A 22,608-nucleotide genomic window follows, 5' to 3' on the forward strand; every position below is an offset into this window, starting at 1 on the left:
CTGGTTGGACAGCTATCCCACATGGGCTGGTTCTCTGGGGCATGGTTTGCTGCTGGTGCCAACTCTGAGCCAGTCATTTGAGGTCATAGTAGTTGGATTGGCTCTGGTGCTTTCTCTTTTACTCATGCGACAAGTATTTATTGAAAACTGCCTTGTGCCAGCCATGATTCCAGGAACAGAACAGGAAGATCCTGCTGCTGTGGATATTTGGTTGTGGCAAGGGGGAGACAAATAGAAGGGTGATGAGTGCGTGAGAAGGTGGTCAGTGAGGAATGAGCAGACTGGCCCAGGGAAGGGAGACAGTGAGTTGCCGTGGCCCCAGTGAGCTGACTGCAGTAGTAAGTGGAAGAAGTAAGGAAGGGGGAGCTGAGCAAAGGGATGAGAGAAGGAGACTTGCTGTTACCTGAGCTGAGAGCTTTCCAGGCAGAGGGCAGCGCCTGTAAGGGCCTCATGCCAGGAACACACTTGGGGTGTTGCCCATTTGATAGTCGTTGGGTGCTGCCACTGCCACTGGAAGAGTGCGATTGAATGCTTGTCCCATAAAGGAATGAGTCCACGGGGTGACTCCCCTTGGTCACTGTGAGGCTCACCACCTTAAAAGGAGGTTTTTGTTGTTTTTAAGATTTATTTACTTATTTTTCAGAGAGAGGGAGAGAGCAAGCACAGGTGTGTGCAGTTGGGGGAGGGGCAGAGAGAGAATCTCAAGCAGACTCCTCACAGAACGGACCCTGATGTGGGCCTCGATCCCAGGACCCTGAGAGCGTGACCTGATCCAACTGAACCACCCAGATGCTCCATGGGGAGGGAGTTCTGAGGGGAACTAAGAGAAGCCACCCTGATCTGGATCAGCCCTCCCCATGAAGAATTCTCTCCAGGCCTAGGCTGTGTGGAAGGGAAGGCTGGGCTGAACTGTATTTTGCTGAATTCACTAGACTTCCTTATTACCTAGAGGAAAGTTTTCCCACACCAGCCCTTGGGTTTCTAATGCCTCTGCTCTATGATGTGGGGTCCAGCAGGTTAGGAGCACCCTGTCCTTTTGGGCACACAGTGTGAGCCTCCCGCAGACTCCGAGAACAGGTGACATTTGCCTGGTCTTTCTGTTTCAGGCCGAACAAGCGGCTGAGCAGGAGCTCTGGTGCAGAGGAACCTGGCCCTGAGGCAGCTGAGTTCCTGGGGGGATATCTAGGGATGGACCTGGGAGGAAGGCCCCTAAGGTCCCGACATGGAGTGCTTGGGGCCCTGCTGGTTGGGCAGCCCCCCAGGGCAGGAAGGGCAGCAGCTATGTCATGCGTGTGAGAAGAGCTTTGCCCAGAGCTCGGCCTCATTGGCCAGCGGAGAACACCCCTGGGGAGAGATGCTGTGTACGTGAGGAGGGAGGAAGGACCTGCCGGTGGAACCCAAGGGGCCACAGCCCACAGAAGCGGCCCCACTCTCAGGAGTGCAGGAGTGTGGGAAGGCATTCCCTCAGAGCATGGGGCTGACCCAGCACCTGAGGAGCCCTGGGCCAGGGAGACCCCACCAGGGCAGCCGTGCGGGAAGAGTTGCTGTGGGCCTGCCTTACTCCCTGAGCCCCAAAGAGCCAACAGGCGAGTGGCCTCACTGATGCAAGGGTGGGAAGAGCTTTTGCCACCACTGCAACCTCATCCACATCAGAAGACCCACGCGGGGCTGAGCTGCCTTGACGGTTGCCTTGTGCAGGTTTTCCGGGTCCCTGGCCGCGTTGTCCGCACAGGTGGAAGCTAGGAAATGCCTTGCTTCATGTCCCCACGTCCCCTCTCCGTGTGTTTAGGAAGAAGTACTGACTTGTGGTTCGGGGGCGCATCCAAAGAGGAAGGTGTGGGCAACCTTTACCATTTCCCGGTAGCCCGGTCTCCATCCCTCACTGTCATTCTCTCTGAGATGCTGCGAAACCTTCTTGATGACATAATCATGGCACTGCAAAATGTGGTCCTGTATTCCCGAGACACTGCATCCAGATAGAATCAGGATTATGGCTCTGAGTAGGAAAGGGAAAATGGATGTTGGGTGGACAATGAGCAATCTCTGCCGGAGACTGAGAAGAAACAGAAAGATTGTCAAAGTTCTATCCCTAAGACAGCACCAGGTTCAGTGAATTTCACAGTAAAATGTATAAAATGTATAAAAACTCTAAAAAAAAAAAAAAAAAAAAACTCTAATGAACATAAAGCCATTCTATTTAAACTTTTCTGGAGATTAGATTTTTTTTAAAAGGAATTATTCCAAATTGTTTTTTTTTTTCAGCTTTGTTGAGAAATGATTGACATACATCACTGTATAAGTTTAAGACAAGTTCTTTTTATAAAGTAAATATTACATTGATATTAAGATCTGTCAGAACTAGCATAGAGAGAACTACCATTCATATTTACTTATAAATATTAATTCAAAAATCCCAAATAAATACTAGCCAAAAAAAATCCATAGCACATTAAAAGAAGGGTGGACAAAGACTAATAAAAATTTAATACCCATTATTAAAATAGGAATAAATAATTACAAATTAAATCTTAAAAGCAACTTCTGAATTGGCAGCATAGGAGCTCCATGGACCCACTCAGAGTGAAACAGTCATTACTGGTGAATGCTATCACTTACAGTCTCTCGAAATTGTCCTAAGAGCATTAGGCAAATAGGGAAACATTTGTTCAAGAAAATCTATTTTCATGGGGCGCCTGGGTGGCTCAGTCAGTTGGGTGTCTGCCTTCTGCTCCCGTCATGATCTCAGGGTCCTGGGATCAAGCACCACATTGGACTCCCTTATCAGTGGAGAGTTGCTTCTCCCTTTCCCTCTGCGCCCCCCCCGCCCCCACTTGTGCGTGCTCTCTCTCTCTCTTTCTCTCAAATAAATGAAAAAGAAAATGTACTAAATTTTCGTAAGAACACAGTTTGTAGCACTTGTGCTGTGAACCACTTCCTATCCTATCCCCATCCACTGGCTCAGCATGAGGGAAGCTCCAGTCTGGGTGGGAATGTCTAAAAAGATGGGGCTCCCAATTCCCCAGGGTCTAGCGAAGGCTAAGGTACCACCCCAAGAGGGACAAGGCACCAGCACTTTTTTTCAATTCCTCCAAAGTTCTATTTTTCAGAGACTAAATTCCAGGCAAGTATGACCAGTAAGTCAAGCACTCTTTCCTCCACCCAGCCCACATTCATAGAGCAGAGGCTCTACTTGAGGCACCATGGCAGGCTAAGAATAGTGGAGCCTTAAAAGCCCTCACACAAGCTCACTCATAGGCAGAAGTTTCATACTGGGAAGACTAGAGGCTGCTGCCTGGCCCAGCACCCTAATCATAATGCAGAAGTGTCGCTGAGAGAAGTGGGTCACTGTTCCTGTCCTCAGCTCTGGAGCAGTAACCCATATTTTGCCATGGGGAAGAGGTGAGTGTAAGAGCAGAATGCTCTGAGGCTCTCCCCAGTGGAACTGACTATACTTGGAACAGATTATGGGAAAGGTCAAGCCTAAAGGTACTCTCTGAAACAGTGTAGATTTTGGTAGTTGGCAATTTTAAAGTAAGCTAATAACTCCATGGAAGCTAAATAATAAATCTTAGGAGGCTGGCTAATTTACCAATGAGAACCAGGGAAAAAGACAAGAGAGAAGAGCCCCCATGGGGTGAGACAGAAATGTTATACATATTGGCCTCAAAAACTATCCATAAAAAGGGGTTTAAATTTAATTGTATCATACTTGAATATTTTATGGCACAAGGTATTGTTGAAAACAATAGAGCAATCAGCCACCAATTAATAATGCCTAAATGCTGGATGTGATACCAACAAAGACAGGTTCCTAAACAAAGGTGAGTGGGAAGATAGCCCTTCCAAACCACTGTCATATATCCCGTTGTGTATATATACCACAGTTTCTAATCCATTTATCCATCAACAGACACTTAGGTTGTTTCTATATTTTGGCTATCGTAAATAATGCTGCACTGAACACAAAAGTACATATATCTTTTTGAGTAGTGTTTTTGGTTTTTTTGTTTGTGTGTTTGTCTTTTTATTTTTTAAAGATTTTCTTTATTTATTCATGAGAGGCACAGAGACATAGGCAGGAGAACCTGATGCAGGACTCAATCCCAGAAACCTGGGATCATGCCCTGAGCTGAAGGCAGATGCTCAACTGCTGAGCCACCCAAGTGTCCCTTGTTTAGTCTTTTGTTGTTGTTGTTGGTTGTTTTGATAAATATTTAGACATGGAATTGCTGGGTCATATGGTGGTTCAATTTTTAATTTTTTGAGGAACCTCCATACTGTATCCATAGGGGCTGAATCAAATTAACATGCCCACAAACAGTGCATGAGGATTGCCTTTTCTCCACATCCTTGCCAACATTTGTTATTTCTTGTGTCTTTTTTATTTTTTAATAGTAACCATTCTAACAGGTGTGAGAGGATATCTCATTACAGTTTTGATTTGCATTTCCCTGATGATTAATATTGAACATCTTTTCAGGTGCCCATTGGCCATTTGTATGTCTTTGGAAAAATGTCTATTCAGATCTTCTGCCCATTTATTAGTTGGGTTTTTTTTTTTTTGTCTTGCTATTGAGTAGTATGAGTTCCTTATGTATTTTGGATATTAGACATTAATCAGATAATGTGATTTGCAAATATCTTTTCCCATTCTATATGTTGCCTTTTCATTTTGTTGATAGTTTCCTTTGGTCTGCAAAAGCTTTTTAATTTGATGCAGGCCCACTTATTTACTTTTGCTTTTGGTATCAGATTCAAGAAATCACTGCCAAGACCTACATCAAGAGGCTTACTGCCTGGGTTTTCTTTTGGGAGTTTTACATTTCAGGCCTCACATTCAAGTCTAATCCAAATCTTTGTATATGGTATAACATAGTAGTCCAGGTTCATTATTTTGCATATGACTGTCTACTTTTCCCAACACCTTTATAGAAGAGACTTTTTCCCACTATATATTCTTGGGTCCTTTGTCATAAATTAATTGGCCATATATGGGTGGGCTTTTTTCTGGGCTATTTTGTTTCACTGTTCTATGTGAATGTTATGCCAATGACATACTCTTAATTACTGTAATTTTATAATATAGTTTGAAATCAAGGAGCATGATGACTTCAGCTTTGGTCTTCTTTTTCAAGATTCCTTTGTCTATTCAGGGTCTTTTATGGTTCTATGCAAATTTTAAAATTGTTCTATTTCTGTGAAAAATGCCATTAGAATTTTCTTTTTCAAATGGCTGCTTGGAGTTTATTTTTCACTTGGTGCAAGGCACATGGTTCCAGGGTATCAGGAAGGCTTGTGGATGGCTTGGATAAAAAAGAATGGGAAAAAAAAAAAAAAAAAAGAATGGGATTCTCTCATCTTCCTTTTGGTGTTTTACTATTTTGATATAAAAGAACCCAACTGCTTCTGCTTGGTGCAGCCTGCCTAATCTAAGGGGAAGGAGAGGAGGGGAATGGAAGGGCACTCACTGATGGGCCTAGCACCTCCTGGAGCCTGGTGTTGGCTTTGCCAGGCTGGCCACCAGGCTGCTTCCTCATGGCTCCCAGAACAAGTTACAGGTGATCATGCTATTGGAGGCCTGAGAAGATTCTGAACTTTCTGGGGACTTGAACACTGTAGCCATGAATGGGAAAGCGGACTTCCTGAAAAAGAAGCTTGCCCACCAGTGACCCAGGTCAGCCTTGCAGAGACTTGGGTGGTGAGGGATGGCTTCCCCAGCCTACTCTGCACTTCTGCAGAAGCAGTTATTGGAAGTGGAGCCTAGTTGGCACCAGCAATAGCCAGGAGTGAGCTGCTGTCACTTGTGGGCTGGTGGAAACCTCGGCGGTGACACCATGCAAGCCTTGGTGGGTGATCACAAGTGGTGGGGATGGCCATGGAGCCCATTTGCAGAGGAGACTGCAGAAGGCTGTTTCTCAACTGAAGCTGACATTGGAATTTTTAAAATTTTATTCTAGGATAATTCTTTCAGATGGAAAAAATCCTATTCTTGAAAGGAGAAACAATAGGTACTGATGCAAAGTGAAAGGACAAAGAGTGAGTGTGCCACTATGGCCTGTTGAATCCATGATTCCATTTCCCACCCAATGCAAAAGTTTCCCAAGTCATTGGAATCTTTTTTTTTTTTAATTTTTATTTATTTATGATAGTCACACAGAGAGAGAGAGAGAGAGGCAGAGACATAGGCAGAAGGCGAAGCAGGCTCCATGTACCGGGAGCCCAACGTGGGATTTGATCCCAGGTCTCCAGAATCACGCCCTGGGCCAAAGGCAGGCGCTAAACCTCTGCGCCATCCAGGGATCCCAAGTCATTGGAATCTTAACAGGAATTTCATTGAATCTGTAGATTGCTTCAAGTAGTATGGACATTTTAACAATATGAATTCTTCCAATTCGTGAACATTGAATATCTCCATTTACTTGTCTTCAGTTTCTTTCATTAATGTCTTACAGTCTTCAATATATAGATCTTTTACCTCCTTAGTTAAATTTATTTCTGGGTATGTTAATCTCTTTGGTGTAATTATAAATGGTATTGTTTTCTTAATCTCTCTGATAGTTTATTATTATTGAATAGAAACACAACAGATTTTTGTGTATTGGTTTTATATCCTATAACTTTATTGAATTCATTTAGTGGTTCTAATTGTGTGTGTGTATGTGTAGTTTTCAGTATTTTCTATGTATGAAATGTCATCTGCAAATAATGACAGTTTCATTTCTTCCTTTCTAATTTGGATACATTTTATATCTTTTTCTTGCCTAATTGCTGTGGCTAGGACTTATTTTTTTTCTTCTTCTCTTTTTTTTTTTTTTTCTTTTTTCTTTTAGGACTTTCAATACCACGTTGAATAAAAGTAGTGAGTGGGCAGCCTTGTCTGGTTCCTGATTTTATTTTATTATTATTTTTTTTAATTTTTATTTATTTATGATAGTCACACAGAGAGAGAGAGAGAGGCAGAGACATAGGCAGAGGGAGAAGCAGGCTCCATGCACCAGGAGCCCGATGTGGGATTCGATCCCGGGTCTCCAGGATCGCGCCCTGGGCCAAAGGCAGGCGCTAAACCACTGCGCCACCCAGGGATCCCTGGTTCCTGATTTTAGAGAAAACATTTTCACTTTGGAGTATGATGTTAGCTGTGGGCTTGTTGTGTACAGCCTTCATTGTTATGTTCCCTCTACACCCACCTTGTTGAGAATTTTTAACATAAATGATAAATTTTGTCAAATGCTTTTTCTCTATTGAGATGATCATGCTATCTTTCTCTTTCATTTTGTTAATGTGATGGTGTTTCATATTGACTGATTTGCAGAAGTTGAACCATCCTTGCATCCCTGGAATAAATCCCATTTAATTGTCTATATGATTCTTTTAATGTATTGTTGAATTTGGTTTGCTAATATTTTGAGGATTTTTGCATCTATATTCAATAGGAATATTGGGCTATAATTTTCCTTTCTTGTGCCATCCTTATCTGGTTTTGATAACAGGGTAACGCTGGCCTCAAAATGAGTGTGAAATTCCTTCCCCTTCTCTTTTTTTTGAATTTGAGAAAGATCGTTATTCTTTGAATATTTGGTAGAATTAACCAGTGAAGCTGTCTGGTCTTGGACTTTTTGTTGTTGTTGGGACATTTTTGATTACTAATTCAAATTTCCTTATTAGTAACTGTTTTTGTTCAGATTTTCTATTTCATCATGATTCAGTCTTGGTAGGTTGTATATTTCTAGGAATTTCTTCTAGAACCCATTTCTTCTAGGTTATCCAAGCTGTTGGCCTAAAATTGTTCCTATGTGTTTCTGTGGTATCAGTTGTAACATCTCTTTCATTTCTGATTTTTGAGTCCTCTTCTCAGTCTCCCCTCCGCCCCGTGAGTCTAGCTAGAGGTTTGTCAATTTTCTTTACAAAGAGCCAGCTTTTAGTTTCATTAATCTTTCCTACTGTCTCTTTAGTCTCTATTTATTTCTGCTGTAATCTTTCTTTCTTCTGCTAACTTTGGCCTTCATTTGTTCTTCTTTTTCTAGTTTCTTGATGTGTAAAGTTAGATTTTTTGAGACTTTTCTTGTTTTTTGAGATAGGCATTTATCACTCTGAACTTGTCTCTTAGAACTGCTTTTGCTGCATCCCATATAGTGTTATATTCCCATTTTCATGTCTCAAGGTATTTTTTGTTATCTCCTTTGATCTATTAGCTGTTCAGTAGCAAGTCATTTAATCTTCACATATTTGTGAAATTTTAGTTTTCTTTGTATAATTAATCTCATACCAGCGTGGCTGGAAGATACTTATATGATGCATTCGTTTCAAATTTATTAAGACTTGTTTTGTGGCATAATATATGGTGTATTTTGGAAAATGTTCCATGTGCTTCTGAGAAGAATGTGTATTCTGTTGCCTTAGGGTGGAATGTTCCATAAATATGTTAAGTTTACCTGGCCTAACATATGTAAGGCCAATGTTTCCTTATTTTCTGTCTGGATTATTTGTCCATCAATGTAAGACCCTAGTATTGTTATATTGCTATTTCTCACTTTATTACTTTTTTAAAAATTTAAATTTTAGTTAACATATAGAGTGAAATATTGGTTTGTGGAGCTATTTCTCCCTTTATTCCTGTTTAATATTTGCTTATATACTCAAGTGCTCCTAAGTTGGGTGCATAAATATTTACAAATGTTGTATCTTCTTGTTGGATTGACCCCTTTATCATTATGTCATTAGTCTTTTTAAAGTCTAGTTTATCTCATTAAGTTTAGCTACTCTACCTTTCTTTTGTTTTCCACTTGCATAGAGTATCTTTTTCCATCCCTTTCACTTTCAGTCTTGTGTGTTCTCATATATATAGTGAGTCTCTTGTAGGCAGCATAGAGATGGGTCTTGTCTCTATCCATTTAACCACTCTGTGTCTTTCGATTCGAGAATTTAGTCCATTTATGTTTAAGGTAATTATGGATAGGTATGTATTTATTGCCATTTTGTTCATTGTTTTCTGGCTGTTTTTGTAGTCTCTTTCTGTTCCTTTCTTCTTCTCTTGCAATCACAAAAATTGGGGCACCAGGCTGGGTATGAGCTCCTTTTGGGGGGACACCAAATATAGCCTGAAGAGACTAGGGATGGAAGCTCCCCTGGTCTCCAGAGCCAAGTGATCTAGAGGCATGCCCTAGGTGGCAGCCGCAAAACTTAGGACACTAGAGGCATGTAAAAGCTCCCTTATGAAAGATACTGGTGCTCTGGAGCATGGTAAAGACAGATTGCAAAGATGGCACCTGCCAGTTTCCTCTCTGGAATGTTTCAGTAGGCTCCTAAGTATATATTCAGTTTGAAGCTGCTCCTTAGGCCAGTGTTTTAAAAGAAGCAGGTGATTCTCCTTCACTTTCAATCTGAGTACTATCAGCCGCTTCTGAGTCCTGTAAGAGCACTTTCTCAGATCCCTTCAGTCTTGTGGATCTTGGGATACAGGCCCTGTTGGGTTTTGAGGAATTGTCTCTCAAGTGTGTCTTAAAAGCTGGTATACCTGATGTGGGTTTGAACCCATTGCTCCTCAGGGAGAAGCTCCAGATTTTGGGTTCCTTCCAAGTTGTCGATCACTGTGCCAGGGGTGGGCTTTATGGCAAGGTTGTGTTCCAACTCTTCTACATGGTTCCAAGTGATTTTCTTCTTGTTTGCCAGGTGTATGATTGTCATTCAGCCAGCCTTTGCTTTTTCAGAGGAAATTGTTCCACTGTAGCTTGATTCAGTGGGTCTGTGGGAGGAGGTGAGTTCAGGGTTTACTACAGCCCCACTTGGAACTAGAAATTCTCAGCATTTGTTTGTATAAGTGGTCTTCATAACCCTATGGGTAAACTGTCCCTTATTTAAAAAAAAATGATTTTATTTATTTATTCATGAGAGACACAGGGAGAGAGAGGAGAGACATAGGCAGAGGTAGAAGCAGGCTCCCTGCAGGGAGCCCAATGCAGGACGGGATCCAGGGACTCCAGGATCATGCCCTGAGCTGAAGGCAGACACTTAACTGCTGAGCCACCCAGGCTTCCCTGTTTTTTTCCTTCTAAAGGAAAAAACAGTCTTTCATAGGGTTATATTCTTTATCAAAATTAAGAACACATCCAGGAAGGCTAGTCATCAAAAGCTCTTTTCATAATAACTATTCATTCTACCCAAGTGGAAAAAAACTACTTCTGCAAAGGGAGAAAGATAAAATGGAGGATTTCTGCATTGCAGCAGTTGGAGAAATGAAGTAGAACAGCTGACTAATCAACACTAAAATTCATAAAAACAATTTTCAACAGCATAAAAAGTGGCATTTTATTCTACTCTAAGTACTGGTTGTATCTTAACTAAGCAGTTTACTAGTTTTAATTTCATCTGGAAACAAATTTTTTGACAGGCCTATTAAATAGGCTAGAGTTGAAGCCATCTAATAATCTTACTTTTGCTTTTACTAAAGCAGTACGTCCAAGACTACCAGCAAATAATTTTTTGAGTTGAAATTACACAATGCTGCCAGACGGTATTTTGATCTTGTCAGTGGCTCCCTGGTACTTACTGAATAAAATTTAAACTCCTTGCTCTGGCACTGAAGACCCCAGACCCCTACAATGTACCTATTTCAAACTTGCCTTACTTACAAATTCCTTTAGTCTTCCCAGCTCTTTCACACATCACCCTATCCATGTGATAATAATTTCACAGCCTGAAATAACCTTTTCCTGAGATTCTGTACCATTCAGCTTATCATTCTCATGGTACTATCCAATCTATGTGCAGGTCTTATCAACTTTAGTATGCTGAAACCCTAAGCCCAAGTATGTATGTATGTATGTATGTATGTATGTATGTATATGCTTTATCTTTCATTATCAGACAGAATAGGCATTTGGAATTATTTTTCTAAATTTCTTCCTCTACAGAGAAGTTTTTAAGGCTGAGAGGGAGCAGAAAGAGTGAAGGAGGCATAGGGTCCCTTGTTAATCTCAGTAAATTATATTGAGTGTAATGCTTTCTGGTTTATAAAAAGCTTTCACATATATTTCTCTCCATGACATAAAGAGTGAGAAGAAAAATGAACAGTGTTTAAGATCAAGGCTATTAGCCAATATTCAGGAAAAATAGAGAAAAGGAAATTGCTAGCTTTGTGGAAGTAAAAAACTTAAGGAAAATTTAGAGCCAGAAAAGATTAAATGGAGAAAGTCTATAGAATTTTGGAAAGCTAAAGAAGTTTTAAATTAGACTGCAATGAGGGGAAATTAAGGCAACGAAAGACTACAGGAAAGTGATAGAGGGAGAGCCCCACAGTCTGCAAAGTCTCTAGTCAGCCTGTGGTGCTTCAGAGTAGGAACCCAGAAAGGGTACTTGAGAGCACAGAGAACACTATGCTGATAACTGAATAAAACATTGTCCTGATCTCTGGTCCTGAGATCCAGGAGAAATGGAATCCATTCTTGGCACAGCCTGGTAAAGCTGTAAGCTGGTGATATCAGGAAGCTGTCAGTCTTTGAAGAACACAGTAGGTGATTTGGGTGAAAAGAAGAGGTATCACAAAATTCTTACTGTGGCTTCACATGTTAATACTTTGGATATTGTAGAGTAGGATTCCAATGTAATTCTGAATAGATACACATTTTCTCCTACAGCTCAGACTTGGGCTCCCATCCTCATTGGCTGCCTCTGACCCAATCTTCCTATCCCAAACCAAGAGAGCAGTTCCAAAAATATGAAACTTGCTATACACATCTAGTGTGAATCCTCTGACCTGGAGGAAACTTGTTTAGCTAGCATAAGCTGTGATTCAAGTTGGCTCTAAGTTGGGAAAAAGGGATACAAACAGGGTCTTAGCAATCTGTTAGGCCCAAGATAACTAAAAGGTGAGAAACAAGCTGTTCAACATCACAGAATTTTTATCAAAATCCATAATCACTTTGATCTAACTTGATTCACTTTTTATTTACCTGAATGTGAAAGGTTTCCCCCTAAAAAGTAGCAAAATTAATGTGGGCAAACGTAATTAACATTGAAAAATGGAGTTCTATGAATGGAGCAGTCTCACCATGTCTGCATGATCAGCTGCTTACAGCATTCTTCTACAAGTACTATGGTGGTGAAGAAATATGGATTTCCCCCACTTCAACTCTGACAATCCTATGTACATAGCAATAAATACACAACTGACCCAAAATCTAGAAACTCAGAGAATTAGACACAGACCAAGTGGCCTTAGTTAGGCCTCAGAAATCTGAAAGCACATTGCATTCGGAGAGCTGTGGAGGTCACCTCACTGGTATATTTAATGTATTTTTATGAGCACCTGTGTTCAAGGCACAATGGGGAGTAGAAGATGTCATGGATCTGACCGACTGATGGAGGATTCTTTATAAGCAAAACGGTCAGAGCAGCAGCTCCCAACAGAGCCTTCTGCCCAGGAGACATCCTAAGGTGCCAGCTGGAGGTGGTTAGCCAGTCTGGAAGCCCACTTCAGTCCAGTAGGTAAGAATAAACATTTCAGGTCCTACCCCTTCCAGACAACTCTCCCGTAGCCTCCTATCAAACAAGCTGCTCCCCACCCACCTTCTAGAATGCAGAAGACCATACATCTCAGCCAGACTCTGTCTTCTGACATAAGATGATGGGAAGTGGTAAACAAAGTCCCAGCCCAGTTTCTGTGGTCAGAAAGGGTTCCCAGTGGCTTCAGGCCAATGAGCAATGAGCACCAGCTCTCACATGTACGACGGGGGTCACTGTGATGGAACTTTTTTCCCAACGTGGCTTCTCTGATGTTGAACAAGGTAGGAAGTTCGTGTGAAGCCTTTTCCACACGTGTCACACTGAAAGGGTTTCTCACCAGTGTGGATTTTGTGGTGTTCGAGAAGGCTTCTATTCTGAGTGAAACTTCTCTCACACTCGGTACACTTATAAGACACGGGAGCCTCGTTATTTTCCCACTGGCCCTCCCCCCTCCCCTGATACTCCCAGGTCTCTCCACGTTCAGGATCCTGCACGTTTTTGTCAGCATGGATCCTCCGGTGTCTCAGGAGGTGTGAGTTCCGCCTAAAAGCCTTGCCACACAGGCTACACTGGTATGGCTTCTCCCCCGTGTGGATTTTGTGATGTTCAAGGAGGCTGCAGCTCTGGCTGAACGTCTTGCCACAGTCCTCACACTCATAGGGCTTTTCCCCAGTGTGGGTTCTCTGGTGTTTGATGAGGTTTGAGCTGTGACTAAAGACCTTGCCACATTCCTCACACTCATACGGTTTCTCCCCAGTGTGGACCCTCTGATGGATGACAAGGGCAGAGCTCCCAATGAAGGTCTTGCCACAGTCTTCACATTCGTAGGGTTTCTCCCCAGTGTGGATTCTCCTATGTTTGGTCAGGCCTGAACTCTGAGCAAAACTCTTTCCACATTCATGACAATAGTGCCGCCTATTTCCTGTGGCATTTTTCTGCTTTCTTGGTAACCGGCCCTCCTGTTCACCAGCTTCTGCACAGGCAGGAATGCGGGAGACGTCTTCACCCAGGTGGCAGGGTATTTCCCCAGGCTCTTGTCCTGGACGTTCCTCCCCCGGGGGCAGGTCCGTGATCTCAGCCTGTGTGTCCCCACCTGAAATAACAAGTGGCCAGACAATTCAGTTATGCCCTGCCACAGCCTTCCAGGTGCTGGGATGAGGACGACGGGTGCTGGGGAGGAAGGAGACCTGAGCATAGGCATGGGGCCGTCAGGAGCAGGGTTCACCCCGGGCGTGGAGGAAGGTGGGGAGGACTGGGCGCTGGGGACACATGCAGAGGCTCTCAGTCCCGAGGACAAAGGCAGACCCTGCACTGGGGCTGATGCTGGGAGGGCGGGGCAGAAGACAGCAGTGAGCAGGCCAGGGCAGCTTGTGAGACGTCCACCTTGTGAGACGTTTCTGTAAGAAGTGGCGCAAGCAGGAACTTAGACACTGATCCCTCACAAGGAATACCAGCAGGGATTCTGCTCCCAGACAAGGGCAGGTCTCCAGCAGAACTGGCTTGGGTGAGGAAAGATCTGAGCTGGAGCTCCTGCCAAACTGTCATGGAGCTGTGGCAGCTCAGACGAGGTAGGTTGTCACCCTGTGTGTCCTGTGCCCCCATCTCCAGGTCAGTTCTGCCGTCGGTTCCAAGTCACCTGTCGCTCTCAGGCTCTGTGGTCCCAGGGCCCATTTCCTGAGGAGGACCCAGCTGGCCTCTGTTGAGGCCAGCAGCAGGGAGGGGTGAACACTCCCTGTACACCTCCTGTGAGCCGGCCCGTGCTGGGAGTTGCACCTGCTGCATCCCACTTAACCAGAACACCGGCAGCACAGGAGAAGCAAGGTCACGAGGGTGAGGGTGAAAGAGCCAGTCACACATGTGCTTAGCAGCTGGGGTTCAGAAATGGTGGCTCTGAATGCAAACACAGTCCCAACAGCTTCTCGCAGCCCAGGAGGTTTGAACCGACAAAGGATGCCAAGAAGCCCTAGGAAACCAGCCCCCAACACTCTTACCCAGGGGAGTCGGGCCGCCACAGTTCTCCTGCCTCTCATCTCTGTGGAAGCTGCCCCGAGATGAATCCAGCTGTGTCCACACAGAGCAGAAAGCCAGGGCCATATCTTCAGTTTTCAGCAAGCCCTGAAACAGGACATGAGCCCACCTCGTTCTTCTTCTCCAAAGTCACACCCACAGCTGGGCACAGGCAGTGAACATCCCTTCTAAAGGGGCTCTCTTTAAAAAGATCAAGTGTGGCCCACTATGCCTCCTTCACCCGGTCTCTGAGAACGTCTTTGTAAATATATACACATATATGTGACCATTAAGAAAAGAAATATCACACACATTAGGAAAAATACTTTCGTATTTGGATCTAAATAGTTCAGAACGTAAAAGGGTTTGGGACACAAGGACCAGGACAGTGAAAGGAGGGGAAGCATACACAAAGCTTTCAAAATATTTGTGCTGTGCTTTGGCAGAGTGCTAGCGGGGGCTTATTTATAGTAGCGATTTTTTAAAATACAAGGAGACCTCAGTCTGAAGTGAAGAAAACCAGGGAAAACATTATAGGGCCTCAAATGCTGAAGAGGACGTGAAAGACCGGGTAAGGTATTAAAGTCCAGGTTCAGTAAAGAGCATTCAGATTTTAGTATTCTAGCTTAGCCTAAAAGAACATGCCTCATCTAATCCTTCAAGTTTCAGTCCCTAGAGGGCAGAAGTCCTGTGTTTATAGCTCTAACAGCACAATTGATGAATCTTTAAAAAACAAAGCTAAATCGCCATCACAACAAAACGTTGTTTGTATTTGCTAAATTGCCCAGTGGAAGAAGAAAATCCCACTGATAACGGGAGCTGACCAAACAGATGGGGGAAGACTGGGGAATCACACAGCACCCTGCTCTAGGAGTAAAACAGGAAAATTCTTGTAAGTGGGCTCCAAAATAAAGGCGGAGGACAGTGAACAGCCTTGGGATAGATGAAAAAACTCCAAGTCCACAGGGACAGAGGATGAGGGAGGAGGACTGGGGAGAAAGGGACCTACTGGGAATCCCACGGGCAGGAGGGCTGCTAGGGAGGGGGCTCCAGCTCACCTGGGACTCTGGGGGCAGCCTGGCAGCCACCACTGTGTCTCCTCTGCAACGCCCTCCTGGGCCAAGCCCAGGAACCTGGAGAACTAAGAAGGAAAGACGCTCTGGATGAGATGGACCCTGGTACCCAGCCTCCCTGACCTGTAGATTCCCAGTGCAAAAACGGGGCCCGTAAATTCCTGTCAGCAGGCTCCTACAGAATCGCTCCTTTCCTGAATGCCTGGTCCCTACCGGCTCCCATACTAGGGCCTGAAAAGGCGTGATGAGCCCCTGCAGATATGCAACCTGCAACCTCAGCAGGCAGGGTCCTGGGGAGCCGGGAGGGAGGGAGTGACGGTGACAGGAAAGCAACGTAGAAAGACAACAAAGCTTTCCATTTGAAGATCTTTAGTCTTGAATTTCGCTGAGAGAACGGATAAGAAGATTCTTGATTTAAAATAACTCTTTAGTAGCTCTTAGTGTGTTTCTGCTTTAGTTTTAAAAAACTAAGAAGAGTCAGATGAGGCTAGGCCCAGAAAGAAGAAAATGAAGTCTTATATAAGGAGGTGGGTAACTTCCAGTTTTCCTGGAAGAGCTGAACTTTGCAAGGGGCAGAAAACCAATTAGTTTAGGTCAGAACCTCTGTGGAAAAATAAAGACTGCCTGTTGGCTGGTGTGTCCCAGGGCTACGTGTCTTGGGAACAGGCCCAAATGTGTACAGCAGAAGGGCACCCAGTGCTTTCCCATGGAGTGATTTCACCCTGTCCTAGTTACACACCAAGGATATAGGAGACTTACACTCTTTGACTTGCAGAGTCCTACGCTGTCTGGGATATTATGGCTGGCTTTACATTTCTTGCCTTATGGTCTTCATAGCACTTACCAATAACTAAAATTATCATTACTTTATTTGCCATCTTTCCTATTAGAGTGTAAGCTCCAGTGGAGCAAGAAATCTGTCTACTGACAACTGTGACCCTGGGGCCAGAACACTAGCTACCACATAGGTCATCTCCACAAATTCACGTTCAATGAATGGAGATCACTGTGATATTAAGAAGTCAATTCTTCCCAAACACCAGTGTTAATCGAGTCATTCCAGTCACCAATTTAATGAAGTCTTGTTTACTTCCTGAACTTTCCCTGTCATCTCAGTCTCAAAGTAAAGCAGGTCTCTGATGGGCATATAAAGAACCTGTCAACAGGTCTGGCTATTTTTTTTTAAGGTTTTATTTTTTTATTCCTGAGAGACACAGAGAAAGGGACAGAGACACAGACAGGAGGGACAAGCAGACTCCCTGCAGGGAGCCGGATGCGGGACTCGATCCCTGAACCGGGATCATGCCCTGAGCCAAAGACAGACGCCAACCTCTGAGCCACCCAGGCATGCCAACACGTCTGGCTTTTAAATGAAGTTGGGTGAACTCTAGAATTCATAGTCCCCAGAAGATAACACTCACCTCTGTCTGGTGAGGCCTGGGATCCCAGAGATTCATGCTTGAGCAAAGCCTTCATTGGCTGCAACTGGGTGTTCCGTGGCCTCTGAGCTGGTGTCAACGCTGCCACCTTACAACAGAGTAGTTGCCCCTCAACACCACCTGGGATCTGGAAGGCATTCACTTTGTATTTATAAAAACTTCTATTATGCTTTCCATGTGCTTGCTAGTACCTTCTATTTCCAGGCACTATTTCTAAGAGCTTTATGAAGATTAATTCTCTTAATGCAGAAAACAACAACTCTATGAGCCAGGTACTAGTATTATCTGTAGTTTTAGAGATAAAACCCTGTAGAGGCCCGGGGCTGAAACAGGTTGCCCAAGGTCACCCCTCTAATACGTGAAGGTGCTAGGATGGGGGCACAGGCAGGACCCCAGAGCCCAAGCTCTTAACCACTACCAGGTGCTCCCTCGTTATACACATTGTGCTCTTTGGAAATTAGTGTTAAGTTTCCGACTACTTGAATTTTTTTTTTTTTTCACTGAAAAGTGAGGACAATAATTTCTAGCTCACAAGGCCTGAAGGGCCGGCAACTTAGATGACAGTATGTGAAATCACCTAACACAGAGCCTGGCATATGGTCTGTCCTTATTAAATGCAAGTTCCTTTCCGGACACTTGTAATTAGTTCTGAAGTCACTTTCATTATCATTAGCTTATGTGCAGCTGAGAATTTCCACGTCCTTTGTACAAGATGCAAAACCTGAAAGGGACTTGAAATGACTTTTCACTGTTCTAGGGCTCGAGAACAATAGTGCCAATTGAAGAAGCTTGGTCTCCTGGTCACCAGCTATCTGGTATGTGTCCCGCGAAAGGATCACACAAAAATACAGGATGATGCACATAGAAAATGGTCTACAAGAAGCAGGAAGATGCAGTTAAAAATGAACCCAGAGGTTCCTAAGAGGAACCTGTGGTTCATCCACTCCCTTCCAAGTGTTCTATGAATGTAAAAATGAAACGTATTTCTACTTTTACTAGTGTCTAAGCAAAATTCAGTCATTCTTTCGATTATGAATGGCAGCAACAAACCAAAATGTTATCAGCCGAAGCAGGCACAGCCAGGCAAACCCTGTCAAGGTCATTCAGCACCCTGTGAAACTGTACCGGTTAGGGGCGGGTCGCTACGGCTTACTCTTTGGTGCATTAACTTTAAAAAAGCACATATATAATTTTATCACTAATTGGTTTCATGCTGTTAACCGTATCCCAATATATTCGAGTACTTTTGTAATCCCTTATGTTCTTAAAAATACTAGCATGAGGAGGGGTCCGTGGACTCTTCCCGAATGGCAAAGAGGTTCACCAGACCAAAAGAGCCCGAGACCTTCTCAATCTGACAGAAACGGCCCTCACTCGGATCTTGAGACTTCAGGAAGAAGAAACAGAGCGCGGCTCTCAGATACTCAGCCTTTTGCCTCTACCTGCGGCCCCCGCTCGTCCAGCTGCCTCTGCAGATACTCCAGGAGCACCACCGCCTCGTCCCCGCTCTCGGGGTGCTGCTCCCGCACCCAGCCCCGGAGCTCCTCGGGCAGGATGGTCAGGAACTGCTCCAGCACCAGCAGCTCCAGGATCTGCTCCTTGCTGCGGGACTCGGGGCGCAGCCAGCGTCGACACAGCTCCCGGAGCCGGGTGAGGGCCTCGCGGGGCCCCTGGGCTTCGGGGTAGCGGAAGCTCCGGAAGCGCCGGCGGGAGCGTTCGGTGCCGGGGGCAGGGCTGCGGGGCGCGCCCGCCGCTGCGGCCGGGTACGGGCCGTCCTCCTCCTCCACCTTCACCGTCAGAACGCGGCTCAGGAGCCCCGGTCGCTCCTCTGCAGTGTGGGCGTCCAAGGCGGCGCTGCACTTCGACTCTCTGGCCATCCCCGGGCTCGCGCCGAGAGGCGGCCCCCCTGCCCGGCCGACGAGTGCCGGTGGCTGCCGCACCGCGGCGTCCCCTGCGTCCTCCGCACCCGGACCCGACCCGCAGCAAGGCGCGCAGCCGGGGGCCCAGCCTCCGACTTCAACAGGTAGCCGTCCCCTCCCGGGAGCGCGCCGAAGCCGGACGCCGGAAGCCGGAAGCCGGGGACCGGAAGTCGGGGACTCTCGCCCCTTCCCCGGCTCTTAGGACGCGACTCTCGCGGTAGCCCCGAGTTAACCCTTCCGCTGTCAGGCCCGTCGCAGGACTAGGGCGCACCCAGGGCAAGAGGGACTAAGGGGCGGCTGGCTACGGACAGGAAATAAGAGCTCACCTCCAGATGCCCCGGCTCTGATGTAAGCTGGGCCAAGGGGGTGGCCGGCAACGGACGCTAAGGTTCAGAAGACGCGCTTCCCGGCATCCTTAGCGCTCCGGCAGGAGGGCTGGCCGAGCAAGCCAGAACGATCACCGGGCCCTTGCTTGGGGGAGAGCAGTGGCTGCCCTTGGACCTTGCCCGCCTCTAGCTGTCACTCTCTTTCCTTCCCTTTTAGGACAAATGGCTTGGAAGAAAGACTTCCCTAAGTTTGGTTTTAGTCCTCTGCCATTCATCCTTACCACATTGTAGGCAGCAAACCGCCAACAAGGCATTCTCATCCCTCCAACTCAATTCACTAGAGATCGCCCCTCTCCCCACAGCTTTCCACTTTCCGTCTTCTAGGGCCTCCTCTCAGCAGCCAGGTTCATGCTGCTCCGTACTTCTGGGAATCTGGTATCGCTGACTTCCGGGATCCTCTTCTCTCCTCTCTTCTTGCTTCTTCCCAGTTCCCATTCACAGTCTAGCTCGGTGAGTAGATCCACAGACTCTAAAGCCAAAATCCTGATTTAGGGGATCCCTGGGTGGCTCAGCGGTTTAGCGCCTGCCTTTGGCTCAGGGCGTCGTCCTGGAGACCCAGGATCGAGTCCCACATCGGGATCCCTGCATGGAGCCTGCTTCTCCCTCTGCCTGTCTCTCTCTCTTTCTCTCTGTGTGTGTGTGTCATGAATAAATAAGTAGAATCTTTTTTTAAAAATCCTGGTTTATTTACCACTTAGTAGCTGGGTGACCTCGATTTTCCACTTAACGTCTTTCTGCCTGACTTTCCCAATCTATAACTCGGGGATACTAATAGTAGATAGGTTTGTTGTGAGCAGTAAGTGAGGTTTTGTGTGTGTGTGTGTGTGTAAAGTTCTTAGAATAATGGCCTATACTAAAATGGAAGGAAAACCTGACATTTCTTTGAGCCAGAAGTGACTAGATTTAAGCCAGATGTGACAGCAGTTATTTTGCTGGACTGATGTCAGTAAGTCCTCTTTCTACTCAATGGAATGCAAGTTTGGTAGAAGTTTATTAAGTGGAAAAATACCATGCTGGTACCTCAGCCTACCCCTACGCAGTTCAATGGATAGCAAAGAGGGGATAGAATTGAAGAAAATGAGAGATCCCAAAGGTTGTTACAAATGAAAACCACTAGAAAATATTTTCCTCTTGATAAGATGCCACAGAGGTGCAAGGCACTACTATGAAGTATTGTTGGCAAAATAAGTGAACCTGAATCTAATTAACTTTCTAGTTCCTAATAGTTGCATATAGGTGGGATTCAGAAGCAAGTTAGCAGTTTTCACACTGTGTGGCATATTAGAATTATTGAGGAGCTTTAAAACATCCTGATATCTTGGCTGTAAACAAGACCAATTAAATCAGAATGTCGAAGAATGGAACTCAGGTGTGCATAACTATAGAATTTTCCTAGATGATTGTGATATGCAGGTACATTTGAGAGTTAATTAGTTAAATGATACTTGAAGCAATAAATAAAATTCAGAATGTGGGATATTCAATAGGACAGAAGAACCTCGATCCTCAACAAATAAATGGTATTTCTTGAAAAGGTAGAGGAAAAAGTAGGAAAAGTCTATGATTAAAAGAAACTGAATAGATATATGAGCCAAATGCAATGGTAAACATTATTTGGTACCTGATCAGAAGAAAACAGCTATAAAAAACATATTTGGGACAGCTGGGAAAACTAAAATGCAATGATATTAAGGAGTTACTATCAATTTAGTTGTCCTAATGATACTTTGGTTATGTTAAGGAAAAAAGTGTCATTTATTAGAAATTTATACTGAAGTACTTATAGGTGAACTGATATAATGTCTAGATTTGCTTTTGAATACTCAGAACTAGGGGCATCTGGGCAGCTCAACTGAGCCTCAGACTCTTGACCTCAGATCTTTTTTTTTTTTTAAGATTTTATTTATTTATTCATGAGAGACACACAGAGAGAGAGAGGCAGAGACACAGGCAGAGGGAGAAGCAGGCTCCATGCAGGGAGTCCAACATGGGACTTGATTGCTGGTCTCCAGGATCAGGCCCTGGGCTGAAGGCAGTGCTAAACCACTGAGCCACCTGGGCTGCCTATCAGCTCAGATCTTGATCTCAGGGTTGTGAGTTTGTGCCCAGCGTTGGGCTCCATACTGGGCATGGAGCCTACTTAAATAAATAAATAAATAAATAAAATACTCAAAACTAAAGAAAACACACAAAGAAAGGTACCACAATGACTGCTGAAGTTGGGGAAGAGGCATTGGGATTCACTGTAATATACTTTTTATGCTTCTACATATTTGAAATTTTCCATAGAAATTTGCTTTTTAATTAAACAAAGTCCTCCCCTCTTTCTTGAGTTATTCAGTCCAAAAATCTTTAGGTGGTGCCAGAGGAAGTGGTAGAGGAGGCAGCAGCCCAGCTTGGATTGAGTTTGGAGCCCAGGTGGAGTGAGGAGATTGTTCATAGGCATGGGGGAGGGAGCAATGGCCCCAGAAAACCAACACTGATCCATTACTACCGTCTCTTCCTAAAGACCCCATTCAAGTTTTCTGACGCAGGAAACTCATATTTCATGCTGAATTTCTTGAAACAATGACAAGCTAAGTTAATTAGCTTGCTAGTAGAATAAAATCAAAGTCCAAGCCCCAAAACTCTGAGAAAATACATCCACCAGTCTTGTTGATTCCCCTTTTGGTCTTGTTAGTTCTTGGGGCTATGACTCTGGTTATGCATACACATATATCTCATGATCTGGAGCATTACTTATAAATTTTCCTTTGACTTATATATTCCCTTTAAGTATTATGGTGATAATGCTTTGCATGCATAACTATTTTTTAAGACTTTCCATTCCCAGGGTGCGTGGGTGGCTCAGTTGGTTAAGCGTCTGCTTTGGCTCAAGTCATGATCTCAGGATCTTGGGATTGAGTCCCACTTCATGGGGTTCTCTGCTCAGAGGGGAGTCTGCTTCTTCCTCTCCCTCTGCCCCCCTGCTGTGCTCTCTCTCAAATAAATAGATAAAATCCTTAAAAAATAATTCTCATCCTCCCAAGATATATAGATATATAGGTATAGTAGGTCACTATTCACTGTAGACATATTTTAACTCCTGCACTGCTTTTACCTGTTGAGGAGCAGTTACCTTGCAGCCAGAGAAAATGAAAGCATGTCAGTATGGCTATGTGGCCTTTTAAAAATACGATCAACTTTTTAAAAGTTTTTTTTAAAGTCATCTCTATACCCAACATGGGGATTAAACTCCTAGCCCCGAGGCCAAGAGTCCCATGATCCCCTGACTGAGCCAGCC

At 44.6% G+C, this 22,608-nt stretch overlaps 1 protein-coding gene and 1 long non-coding RNA gene across 7 annotated transcripts in view; one reads left to right on the plus strand and one right to left on the minus strand.

Annotated features, from left to right (window-relative positions):
* The window catches only part of LOC112674405 (uncharacterized), a 31,024-nt gene extending 12,555 nt beyond the window's left edge, over positions 1-18,469 (plus strand). For 2 of the 6 annotated variants that reach the window (XR_004812327.2, XR_007408479.1), the window contains one exon: positions 17,778-18,015. This is a non-coding gene — a long non-coding RNA (uncharacterized LOC112674405). Of the gene's footprint in view, positions 1-1,106; positions 12,783-17,777; positions 18,016-18,297 lie in introns of those variants that run through there. The other 4 variants (XR_007408478.1, XR_004812329.2, XR_007408477.1 and 1 more) reach the window with 4 other exon arrangements.
* On the minus strand, positions 11,914-18,897 carry ZKSCAN4 (zinc finger with KRAB and SCAN domains 4). Its single transcript, XM_025470808.3, has 5 exons — positions 18,463-18,897; positions 17,003-17,147; positions 15,567-15,649; positions 14,493-14,616; positions 11,914-13,594 (listed from the first exon to the last, which is right to left on the minus strand). Exons 1-5 carry the CDS (start codon positions 18,895-18,897, stop codon positions 12,732-12,734), a joined length of 1,650 nt encoding a protein of 549 aa, XP_025326593.1. The 3' UTR covers positions 11,914-12,731.
* Between the last annotated feature and the right edge of the window lie 3,711 nt (positions 18,898-22,608).

The sequence above is a fragment of the Canis lupus genome, chromosome 35 (genome assembly GCF_003254725.2).
Source record: "Canis lupus dingo isolate Sandy chromosome 35, ASM325472v2, whole genome shotgun sequence".
NCBI lineage: Eukaryota > Metazoa > Chordata > Mammalia > Carnivora > Canidae > Canis > Canis lupus.

Coding starts and splice junctions, on each gene's coding strand:
- ZKSCAN4 (XM_025470808.3), bottom strand. CDS start 18,897: ATGGCCAGAGAGTCGAAGTGCAGCGCCGCCTTGGACGCCCACACTGCA. Junction 17,148..18,462: donor TGGACGAGCGGGGGCCGCAG/GTAGAGGCAAAA, acceptor AATGCCTTCCAG/ATCCCAGGTGGTGTTGAGGG. Junction 14,617..15,566: donor GGCTGCCCCCAGAGTCCCAG/GTGAGCTGGAGC, acceptor GTCCTGTTTCAG/GGCTTGCTGAAAACTGAAGA.